General features: G+C 36.7%; 2 protein-coding genes across 2 annotated transcripts in view; one reads left to right on the plus strand and one right to left on the minus strand.

The window, feature by feature from the left end:
- Positions 1-581: 581 nt before the first annotated feature.
- On the minus strand, positions 582-8,653 carry LOC137397924 (uncharacterized). The gene is made up of 13 exons (XM_068083996.1): positions 8,450-8,653; positions 8,132-8,262; positions 7,736-8,004; positions 5,168-5,242; positions 4,348-4,512; positions 3,989-4,028; positions 3,723-3,880; positions 3,349-3,522; positions 2,714-3,101; positions 2,182-2,443; positions 1,736-1,932; positions 1,264-1,353; positions 582-1,146 (listed from the first exon to the last, which is right to left on the minus strand). Exons 1-13 carry the CDS (start codon positions 8,578-8,580, stop codon positions 845-847), a joined length of 2,382 nt encoding a protein of 793 aa, XP_067940097.1. The 5' UTR covers positions 8,581-8,653; the 3' UTR covers positions 582-844.
- A 477-nt stretch (positions 8,654-9,130) lies between these two features.
- The window catches only part of LOC137398326 (uncharacterized), a 7,124-nt gene continuing 3,517 nt past the window's right edge, over positions 9,131-12,737 (plus strand). The window contains exons 1-5 of the mRNA XM_068084434.1: positions 9,131-9,303; positions 10,875-10,944; positions 11,510-11,573; positions 11,689-11,982; positions 12,421-12,612. Of these exons, the coding sequence (XP_067940535.1) occupies positions 9,240-9,303; positions 10,875-10,944; positions 11,510-11,573; positions 11,689-11,982; positions 12,421-12,612 (684 nt within the window). The 5' untranslated portion in view covers positions 9,131-9,239. The remainder of the gene's footprint in view (positions 9,304-10,874; positions 10,945-11,509; positions 11,574-11,688; positions 11,983-12,420; positions 12,613-12,737) is intronic.

The raw sequence follows: 12,737 nt of genomic DNA on the forward strand, positions 1-12,737 counted from the left end.
AAACAACTGCGGCCCGCTACAGCAGAGTAAGTGTACCGAATTTGATTCAGGATGTTTAGAAAAAAAGAGCGCCAAAAGTTTTGTGAACTCAATAGCAAGCTGAAAAGTAAAGGGCAAAATGTATTTTAGAGGGCATTAGGCAACATTGGCTAAGACCTAAGGGAGAAATATGCCTTGCCCTTGCCTTGCCTACTAAACAAAGAGGGTTCCTTTGTTCTCCCACAATGGGAATTTTGGAACTTATTGTGTTCATTGTTAGAAATTCAAATACCCTGTCCTGTTATGAGGTGCACACACTACATTCAGCCTACTTGCACTGCCCAATCATGTACCCTAGATAGTTACTTTTAAAGATGCCTCAAGATTGTTAAAACAGGGTCTGAAAATATGTAGTGTTTGAGCTGGTCTTTTGTTAGATCTTTTGTGGTCAGTATTTTTCGCTTCAACATGTTTCCTCAAGCATGGTGAGAGCGTCTTTCTTTGACAATAAGTATCAGAATGGGGTAGGCATACAAGTTTTCCGTACGTTGAACTGAACCTTTCAACATAGAAACATGAAAATCTCTGGGAAGTAAAGTGAATGACAAGGTCAATATAATATATTTCAAGCTGAACCAAAACCTAGACAATACTCTCATGCCCACTAGGTAAAATAAAAATATAAAGCTACGACATCTGGCTTTAAAACAGTAGGCCTCCCTACCAGAATCGACGGAAATTAATTACAAAAGATTTTTATAACACTAATCAAAATGTATAAAAACTTAAAAGCATTCAACAAGACAATTTACCACAGCTCAAAGTATTATCCGTCTCTACAGGAAAAGGGGCGCTCAAAACCGGATCATACGGTATCAACAAATTCAGGATCAGAAAAATACCTTGGCTGAATATAACAAGCGGGTTGAAATGGCGGCAGTTTATATACATATAATGGATGGTGGTGGGGTAGACTAGATACCAGCCGCCAAACAAAATTTCCGGTACATTGCAATTTGTGAGCGAAGAGCCGAGCTTCAAACCATTCTGCTTTATATTCTTCTAGTAGAAAGGCTGTAATATAGTCATTGTTAGCCACTATTTGCAGAATTACTCCATAGGTATCGCTAGCTAGACGAAAGGCGTCCCCAATGCTATATCTAAAACCTACAAAGCAAGACAGTGTAGAATAATCTTTGTGTTTTGAAGATTTGTTTATAAATAAGTGATTGAATAACAATAACAGTTCAATAGAGCTTACTTACAGCGTATCCCATTACTTACCAGATATTGTGATGGTGTTGCAGCATTGTGTGCAATCTCCCAAACTCTCCTGGATGTGCTCAGGTGGTTCAGGACTGTCTTCAGCGGTGCCTATCAAGAAAAAATTATCTTACTCAAAGCCTGTTCGATAAGTTAGAGCAGAAATTAGCCATAGCATTTAACAACAGCTATCTGTCTCAGGTGACAAAAACCAAGTGGATGATTCCTCAGAACACGTTACTGTAAAGCAGCGATTTCAAAACTCGATGCATGAGAACTATCAGGAAAGCCTATGACTACTGCACATGGTGACCGAAAAGCCAGTACTCCGATAGAGGAGTACTCTGATAACAAAATGACTCCAAAGTCTTCAGACAATACCTCAAAAGAGTACCCCAATTTCTAGAAATGTTCAGTAAACTAACATATTTCCATGCACGCACCAACTCCGTTACTCGAACACTATTGAGATATCAGCCACTGCAATACTTACGTGCGCCCTTGGTTTTGGCATTGTTGTGATGCAATACGCCATGCACATTGGCATCTGCCCAATCATGGCAAAACTCGAGTTGGTGTCTGTTACTTAGACTTAGCGGCACATTCTTAAAGTTTCTCATGCGTAATGATTTGAAGAACGCATGTTTAGCCTCCATCCTTAAGCACCAGGTTCCTCTTGGAAGACCAAATCTGGTAAACAGTTACATAAAGTTACATGAAGTTTAAAGTTTTTATGTGACAACTGATAATTACATAGTAAAATAATGCTTGAGATTGAGACATACTTTTAAAAAAAACATCACTGTAAAGTGGGATGCTGAACCAACCGACATACCGCAGCCAGCGGACCGCTTGCCATTAAATTGGAATGACATGAATCATGCTATATATATTTATACTGGCCTGATAAAATTATAGAGTTTTTGCCTGAGAACTCACTTCACTATGTAGTAGGGGATGTGTACCAAGTAATGCATCTTGGGAGTAATGGTGTGAGCTCCATATACGGTCACCCAGGTTTCTAGGTATAATTTTATTAGCGTTGCGGCGGTTGTAATCTGGTCTTTGTTGAACGAATATGCCAACAGAACGGAGGTAATTTCAACCATCATCAACAGCAGTCTGTATTCTGGAATCTCTTCAATATTGTGGCCAGCCAGTATTAAAGGTAGAAGAAAGCCCAAACAGATAGTTTGAGTTGCTGAAAAAAGAGTTATAGATTAGATCTACAAAAAGCATAAGTTGCGTGAAAAGGAAAAATATATCAAAATTTGAAAAACTATTTTACCTTATTTCTTACACGAAGCAACAAACATAATAGGACTTTAAAAAAATGCTAAAATATTGTAGTGGTTTAGATTGGGAAAGTCGCTCCACAAATCACCAGTTTAGAATTTAGATCATTAGCATTCCTCATTGACTGTCGAAATCAAACAAAAACGTATTCAACTGCAGTAGGCTGAATACGAACCAGATTGACCAATTTTTCCGGTGTCTAGTCCATTGAAGCAAGATCTTTCCAAGCTACTGGGTGCATTTTTCTTGTCGTCTCCTCTGTATGGAAAGTTTTTGATGTGTTCATTCAATGACGATATAGAAATTATTCGGTTTTCCAGTAGCCTAGATACGAACCCCTTTATGGCATAAGGAAGAGTTCCTTCGCACACAATATGCATAATGTCAACAGGAATGCATTGGCAAACATCAAATCCATCGATCTTATCTAATATGGATAGCGAGTTGATTCCGTATCGCTTTGAGTATTCTACACGCTGCCGAGCAGGCATCTCTGGACCGAGAAGGAGACAGTGGCGACGGTGACTCTCTATGTCTCTCAGTCTAAACTCCGTGTGGTTAAACTGTAGCATGTTTAAAAGCAATAGAAAGCAATACAAAGTTTCGCATCACACTGACGAAAAGAACTAGAAATTCAGAAACTTAGCAACCACACACTAGTAGCGACGTGCGACAGCATTAACATAATCCCTGATTCAGCGCACGGAATAGCTTCTATTCAAGATAAAAGTCTTATGATAAGTGCATAACTAAAAAAGTTAACACAACAAGCACACTTCTGCAATAAACTGTATACCATAACACACAAACCTGTTGGATAATCTCTTGTGAGCTACCATAACACGTCCGACATTTCATGGCTGCCCCTCCCACTCCTTCTTTAAACCCTGCTACCATATTGGCTGCTGGAGTGTCGCCAATAAAAAAAAGCAAAGATCCTTTATAGATGTCCTTTCCGTCCCGATTCACAACTTCAATACCATCCTGAATAAAAGACATAGAATCTTTACTGTTTTATCCTTTTCAAACAATGGAATAAAATACATTTTCGATCATAGACTTTTCATAAAGAAACTCTTTCACTAGCCAGAAAAGAGGTCAAATAACTTGAAGTTTAGATTCATTGCCAGGCTCTAGCTCCGGTTTTCAAAGCTAACCTATTACTATAAGAATATTATGATTACCTTCTTGAGTACATTAATTTCCTCGGCAAACTTTAGAAGGATAGCTTGGACTCCATATTCCTTAACGTCAGCAGAGTATGCCACAGCAAACAGGTGTATGAATTTCAATTGGGATCTGTGCTGAGGCGGGACATTCAGTAACGTCCAATAGAAAAGAGCTAACCATGAAAAACACAACAGTGTGAGATATGCTGTTTAAAAAAAAACAAATATTGTAAAACCACGAAATTCTGTTCCTGAAAACATGCAGCAAAATTCCACTTTACCTATCTTGTGCTTTTTTCTTTTGGAGCCAATTGGATTCACCTAGAAAAATATGACGATTATCAAAAGAATATGACCTCAAACCAACGCATGTGATAAGGATCAACAAAAATGAAAACTATTGAGTATTTGAAAAGCCATGTACGACGGTCAGTGATGGGACCTGAACATCTGCATGTTGACACAACCGAAACATAAATGGTAAATTTATTTATAGGCCTACGCAGAATTATGCCCAATTCTTCTGTGTTAGATGAGCACTTAAATTTGAGAAGGCAGTAGTCGCCAATAAGTTTTGTGTAGCATAGTTGAAGGGCTTTATGATCCTTAAATCAACACACTTTTATTTGAGCTGACATACCACTTCAATATCATCATAATAGGCTGCTACCATTATCTTTTGCCCGTCAGCAAAAAAGTCAGAATTCTGTGCATAATCAGCATCTATGCAGTCTTTGATTGCCCCATCTGGAGAGAATATTGGAAACTGTACTACATTCCGGATTTCTGGACTATCTAACATTATCTGCAAACAGATGAATGAATACATGAGAACATAGACTAAAGCTTTTTTGCATAATTTTGAAAGCAAAATGTTGGTTGTACTTTTAGCATTTAGTTAGGTTCCATGAGGTGATGATAGTTGGTCGACAATGTTGTGTTTCTAGTCAAAGATGACTCAATTTCCTCATGGAACCCTATTGTGTGATGTTTATATTTGTCTGATAAATTAGAGCAACTCTTCAGGGTGACAAGTGCTTTATTGTTCATTGCTATATTGTTGATGGGAACAGCTAAGGCGCTCTTTGTTTACATAATCATTAGCAAATTAGGTTTACAAATGGTCTGAAATAAAGATATGTTCAGTACAATGGGAACATGGCCAAGCCAATTAGCAAAATAAGTCACTATAAATAAACTCACTAACTGTAGACCAACTATCAACCTAGGGAACCTAACTTGTTACACTAACTTAGCTGTGTCACTGAAAAAAATTTAAAGAGCTAATCCTGAAAAAATTACTTGTCCATAGCCAGTTCACTAACGGTAATTAGCAGGAATCAATTCTTATTGAAATCGCAGAACTATGACAAGCGCAGCACATTTGACAACCTTTTTCATATATTTTCTCTCAGAAGTTATCTTGCATGTTTGCAGTTATTAAGCGCACAAGTATTTACCTGGAGAGTTGATAGTACGGATACATAGTAAAATGGTCTTCTAGCGGTGTTGTTGTAGCGAATTGGAGTCGATTCCTACAAGCCACAACACGACATTTAGGTTAGGATACAATTAATTGGTTGGTGTACACTTTAAGGAAAATTCAAACGAAAGAGGCTTATTTCCAAACAGGCTTTTATCATATCTTTATTTCTCTAAACACCCCAATGGTTCCAAGGCAAGTGATCTAATGTGAATATTGTCAATTGACTGCAATTCAGGGGCGTATTTGACAGGGCACGAGTTACGAGTTTTCGTGAGTGAAAATTTCACTAGTGGGTCAAATAACCAAAACTCATTAGTGAGATCATGTATTATTGCATAACATAACAGTACCTCTTTGTATTGCCTTAACATGATTAAATCTAGTAAAGATCACAAAGGAGATTATGAGATAACATGTTGCTGTCATTGAGCCAATCGACATTAGTTAGTTTTGTTTAAATCTCTAGCGCCATCATAATACACTGACATATAGATATATAGTATATAGGTATTGGGAGCTAAAATAATATAAAATCGTCAAAAGTTAAAAGCGAGTACATATACAACTACAAATCTGTTTTGTATGGTTAAAAACTTGATATAAAATCTAGTTTTTGACCATACGAAATACATTTGTAGTTTTATACGTACTCGCTTTTAACTTTTGACTGTTTTATATTATATATTATGTTCGAATTTTGGTTATTTGTGGACTCAGTAGAATCTTGCAAAACGCTCTGAAATGCTGTAAATGTTCACCATTTTAGAAAAAAATTTTCCGGGTGTGACCCCCGGACCCCCCACTGGAAGGGCGCTCGGGCGCCCCTCCCGGACCCTCTCCGCCAGCGCGCTCCCTCAGCCGCTGCGCGGCCTCAATCATTCAGGATAACTAGTGGGTCAAATATATTTTTTAATATGCCCCAGGACTGCATTGACTTTTTATATTACATATTTGCTATCACTCCGTGACAGGGGCTATATTCAGCAATTTTCAACACACTAGTTTGAAAAGATTGATCAAGAATGAGCCCTTATTCTCACTATTTTGCCATAATTAATATATATTATGGCATAAATATCATGCTAATTTTTAAATTCACTGCATAGATAACCCTTTATTACTATGATTATGATTCACAGTCACAGCATTGTTCTTTTGTTTACATTACAATTATCACACTAGAGATTTCAACACGAAAACTCGTAACTCATGGATGCTAATATACGTCCATGGACTCTGTGACACTAAAGCATTAACCCTCTCACCCCTGATGCCAACTATTTCGGGAGAAGTTGTTCACACTTGGGCCTGAAGCCAACACTTTCGGGACACTTTCTGAGTAACTTTATTGATACTCCTTTTGTGTTTATCGTTTTTTTATAGCTTTATTTCGAAAGATAACAGTCTGAGGATTGTTTTGATACCAGAAATGTGGTTGGATAAAAGCATTTTACTAGGCAAATCCTGTGATAGATTTCAAACTTCAACTCTGGAGGTCGCCATATTGAATGCGTTTGCCGAAAGACAACGGCTAAATCTTACAATCTAACGTAATAATTAGTTCAGGTGAAGAATTTAGCAGTGACAGTGATCTACAACAACACTATGACCGTTTATTAGTAGCACAAAGTGGGTTTCAATTGCACAACATCAAAATTACTAAATAGTTATAACTTTTAAATTTTTCGAATAAAAAAATTTTATTTGACAAATCTTTTCACAATTTTAGTTGATAAAAACGATACATTATATTAGTTTTGTACTCCAGTTGTTTGCATCTCGTGTTTATTATCATAACTGCAATAAATGTTGTCCTTATAGAATGTAAATATGATATATAGACCTTATATACCAATTGATTGAACAATGGAACGGAAACTACATTATGCCATAATATTGCGTATAGGCTCATAATTTCAGTTCTATTGGTTAGAACTCCAAATTTTTTTTTGCAACTTGATGATAACACCTTTTCTTGTTATCCTAATATGTTACTGAAGTGTTATCAACCAAAAAGCTGACTTGTAGTAGCAGCCAAACTTAGACTTTTCGATTTCCAAAAAATGTATTGATTTGAATCTTATCAATAACATCCTATATAGATTAACCTAATGTGTATATGTTAGTATCAAAATGTAGCTAAGAATGTTACCAACAAGTTACAAAAAACTATTTTCATTTATCTTGAACGCAGCTTTATTTATGCTCAATCTAACACACCTCACTTTATTAAATATTGAGTGTGAAAAATTAATTAGGCCAGGGGGGCACTCAACTGGAAAATAATTAGGGCTGAAAGGGTTAACTAAAATGAAACACTGAGTGATCGTAATCTTTTAAAAACTCCCAAGAGTTAACGCAAGAAGAATTATAGGCCTATATTATACTCTTTAGTTTAAAAATATTAAGGATTTGATCAGCATCTTTTCCGAATTTGCTTTGTATTCTTAGATTATAGGCAGCAAACAGCTAGATAATTTTTTTGATTCAGTGTGTCAACTAAAATTTGACTTTTTTTAGTACAAACACATTAAGAACTCACAATTAGGTTGAACTTCTCTTTAAAGTATCGCATTCTAGTGTGTTGAGTGGCTAGACGCGTGAATCCATGACAGGGGAATAAACCGCCAACATCTATTCCATGTTCTTTTTGCACTGTATCCGTTAACAATCGTTTCTGTTCATTCAACAGCTCAGTGACAGTGGAACCAATCTTTTCAATGTGTACATTGGGAATATTACTTGTTGCAAGACTTAGCATAAATTTGGCACAGTTCTTCTCCAGTGAAGGAGGTCTAACAGTTTGCTCATCTGAAACAATTAACAAGAATAAGATTGCGTTTTATTGTTGACTGGCATGTCCATTTTGAGAAAAATATAATTTTAGGAAGAATGTGCCAATAGTGTCTGAATTTCCTGATAATGAGTTTATACTTACTGTTACGATGATGAGGAGATTGCGGATCTGGGTCTAAAACTGGCTCTACAACTGGTTCTAAAGGCATTGATTCAATATGAGTTTCAGTGTCCTTGTGTTTCCTACGAACGTGCCTTCTATAACTGAGATAGCTGTAAAACAAGCAACTACCATTCAGTGTATTTTAAATTGACAACCTATCAGGCAAATTGATTCCAATGGGGCTTTTACATTATGGTTAGCTCAATTTCAAAACAGAACCCTTATCATATGACATGACATTTATTAGCCAGATTTAAAAATACCAAATAGGACTTTAGGGCCAACTTCATATCATACCTTCCGTAACTCATGCCGCAGAAACATGTTATCCGAAACCTTGGATCATGTTTATGAACTCGGATGACATGGAGAGTGAAGACTTTATTTGAATTGTGAGAAAATCCACATATGGAACAGCTATAAAGCATTTCCTAAAATTGGAATATTAACAATTATTCAAAATACCAATGGCTCAATGAGAGCAAGTGTTACTAACATTTCAGAGGACACTTTGTTGAAAAACAAAATAATATCAAAATATCCCTATAGTCTGATCTGTTCAGAAAGAAAATTGGCATATTAGAACACTTATTACAAAAATCCAACATATATCCTATACAATTTCTTGCCTAAGTCGGAATTCGGTACAAGATAGGGCAGTTTGAAGTGAAAGTCCACTGGGCCTCCACAAGATCCAGGATTCGGGTTCGCAGAAATATATTCAACAGCAGTATCGTCAACAACATGTCCTAAAACAAGTTTTAAAATTGCAAAAGCAATCTACCATTTTTTATGGACTAATCTATAAACTCAGATAAAACTTATTATCAAGGGTTATCATAGGCAAGACAATAACAATGTGATTGGTTGCAATAGACCAATAGCAATGCAGTCATTGTTTAGGCTGAAAGCTTGTCCAATAAATTATAGTAGGCTTGGCTATGAAGAGAGAATACTATAATTTTGGTGTAGTTGGTTCATTTCAAGTCAGAATACTGTATCGTAACCGTTGAACCTACAGTACTTTGGCGTTTGAATCCGTTGGGCTAAGATTTTTAGCAATAGCCGTTACAAACTTTCTGCAATAATGGAACAATTCAAAACCCTTTTTGAAGAGATAGGCGATACAGCGGCATACGAAATATTACTTGGTGAGTATACGCTACATTTATAGTTTGACTTGATCACTAAAATTCAACGAGATAATTTTTATTTTATATACTTTGGAAGTAGGCATCTACTAAAGTGCCCAATGTTGAACAAAGCGTAAAATATATTAAAATAGAATTCGTTTAAAACATTTTATTACTAGTAGTTTCATACCCAACGGGTAATCATCATCAGAATCAAAATCACAACTATCTAGGATTAGACAAATGAAAGGTGTAGGCCTAAGTTTCTGAATTGAAATCAAGACCTTGAAATCAACCTAAATTAAAAGGCTCTTCGCTTTATTAAGTCAAGTTTCAACTTTCTTTTAATTTACAATCCCTTTTTATAGAAAACATGAAACAATAATATTTTTTACTTTTGTGAGAGAGGCCTAATCGCTACATAAAGTAGTATGTTTGAGAGCAGTCACCCGAACAGTAGAAGATCTAAAGCGTACCTATTTATATGCAATGAATGAATATTATTTATCATAATTAAATAGATAGCTATATGCATGCAGGGAGTTCTTGATGCAGGCCTATGCAATGCAACAGACATATTGATAGGAGCAAGGAGTTGTATGTATCCCACATACAACTCTTTAGTCTTTGATAGAAGTCATGAAGGAAATTTTGTTTGTAAGAACATTCAGAGGTTTTCAATTGAGAAAAGATTACTGCCGACACAATTCAAGCCTGGGTTATAGAGTAATTAAAATTTCTTGTTTAGGCCATAGAGTAGTTAAAATTTCAAAGGTATAAAACACAATGCCTATGTAAGCCTACTAAACAGAGAATAGAAAGAAGGCCAAAGAAAGAAGTAATCTTTACAATCACCACACTTCCAACATCATTCGTTTCAAATCTTGTGTTCTTACCCTTAAATACATTTGTGTAGCCAACTCCTTGGTGCAGCCAGCCAGCATTTGAATAATTAATTTTTACACTATCTTGTTGACTACTAGTACTAGCCACAGCCACAGCCACCAACCCCACCATCCATTTGTGCCTGGGTGGCTGTGGTACTACTACTAGCCTAGAAAAGATTGAAATATAATTAAGACTTAGTAGCCTAGTAGTACTAGGCTGCTAAGTCGGAATTATATTTCAATATTTTCTTTCATTAACTTTTAACTTTTACTCCAACTAAGGCAACTAAATTCTGACAGCTGTAATCACAAAAAAGTTGCACCTTCAGTTACTCATTAGTGTCACTTTATGGTTGTATGGTTGTCAAGTTATACAAATAAATGAAATACTTGACTCACTGTATGAGCATAGATTTGTTACCAGATACGCTATTGGCTAAGAATATTCTAACGAGCTAATTGAAGCCACAATGAGTATTCAAAGGTTCTTCAACATTGGTGCCCAAATCAATGATTTAGAATTAAGTTGGAATGATTAGGTTGTCACTATTTTTTTGTAACTTTGAATTCAACTCTAACTCTGTGAGTCTGTGGGGGCTGCTGCTACTGCTCTCTCTAATTAAGGATATAAGTTAACTCACTAGGAATTATTTTCCTCCAACAAGACTGGTATGGTTTGATTTTTTTATGAATTCATTTTAGATAATGATATCCTTGATGAAGAAGTGATACCTGACTTGCAACCAGAGCAGCTTCAGCAGCTTGGTGTTGGGTGAGTTGTCTTTGTTTGGTCTGATAGACTACGCGATCATGGTATTCATGTCTATGTTATAACCTCCGCCAGTTGGTTGTTCAAATCACAGGCCGGCCAACGTGTTCGGTAGCGCTCGGGCGGTGGTGCTCGGGCGAGCACCACCGTCCGAGCGCTACCAAACACCTTGGCCGGCCTGTGGTTCAAATAGAAATTAGGCCTACTTGCAACTCAGCTTCTTTTTGCCAAGGAGTTCTTATTGCCAAGGAGTACAAAAATACTGTCTAGGCGAAGAACAAAGATCAACTACATTACCTCCCCAAATGGATTAGTTGATAGCTAGGGTTTGCAATTTGTTTTAGGCTTTAGCAATGTCAATCATTTTTGTTCGCCATTTTAACTTGTATGACAGGAAGAATTAAGAATTGGCTAAGAATTGCTTATGATTGCATTGCGTTACGTTTTTATGTGGATCCAAAAAGACATTCTGAAATGGCCAGTTTTGGATTTACATTTACCTATGCTGTAAACTTTACTAGTAAGTATTACTATGGCATTATGTTAAGTATGTGAACTTTCCTTATAGCTCTCTGGGGAAATGTATGAAATACCTACGAAGACTCAAAGAGCTTGTCAAAAGTGTTCAAAAGGTAAATTTTACGTTCTTCTTTTAGCAAAATTTAGCTTGATTATTGTTGAGTATAATAGTTTTATGCATATCATTTATATCGGAGGCGCCTCTATTATTGGTCTTTGCATTTTCAGAATAACTTACCAAGTGCTGCCCCCTCTGTTGCGCTTACACTACCAACACCTAATGAAACTGCTTCAACACTCGGCGCTGCGGTCGCATCACCACCTGCTTCCATGCCGGCCACACCTAGACCTGTGGTTACCACACCTAGACCTGTGGTTACCACACCTAGACCTGCGGTTTCAACACCTTCCTCTGCTGTTTCCGCTATTTCAGGATCACCTGCCGCCGAACCTATTGCTTCAGCCTCTGCCACTGCTGAGGCGACTGTTTCAACACCCTCTAGCTCTCCATTGTTTATGCGAGTGAGTAACAGCAATATACTGTAAATTATGTTGTTGTTGTTGCTGTTGTTAATATTTATTGAGGTTAGCTAGAGAAAATAAATCCTGTCGACCTGTCTAAATTCGTTGGCTGTTCTTTGGCTGTCGATAATGTTGAATTGATTGCACAACTTAAATTTGTAATGTAAATTTTTACGTACATTAGACCTGCTAAGTATGGTGCTGTTTGAATTGTTGAATCTTAGTAGGTTAGCCTTGATTGAAAGCGCTTGTAATGGGCAACTCTTGGTAGTCACACTTTATCGTTCGAGCAGACACTATGCATTTTACACTGCAGTATTTTCTGTCTATGAGAAAAACTCCGCCTTAGGCAATTAATTAAGTAATTTGCCTTAAAAGTTAATATACACTATGGCTTTTCCCTATAGTAAGTAAGAACTCAGTTTTATTGTTTTATAGGAGCTCAATGTACCTCAATTTACTGGACGAGAGACCAGGAAAATGGTTGTACAGGCGATTGGGGAAGCTAATTGGTCCCATAGTCACAGCAGACCCAACTACGATAGTGTGGTACTAAAAGTCCTGAGGCAATTTCCAGATAAGAGTGACATCTTCAAAGACGCTAGCTATACCGAAGATAAGGATTGCTACGTGAGTTTTTTTTATAATCGTGAATAGGTCTACTTACTACCGGGCATGTAGCCTACTGTCCTGCAGATTCATTTAGCAATACTTGGCATTGGCGTGCAGCTTTCCACAATTTATTATACAGAAAC

Source organism: Watersipora subatra, chromosome 6, assembly GCF_963576615.1.
Source record: "Watersipora subatra chromosome 6, tzWatSuba1.1, whole genome shotgun sequence".
NCBI lineage: Eukaryota > Metazoa > Bryozoa > Gymnolaemata > Cheilostomatida > Watersiporidae > Watersipora > Watersipora subatra.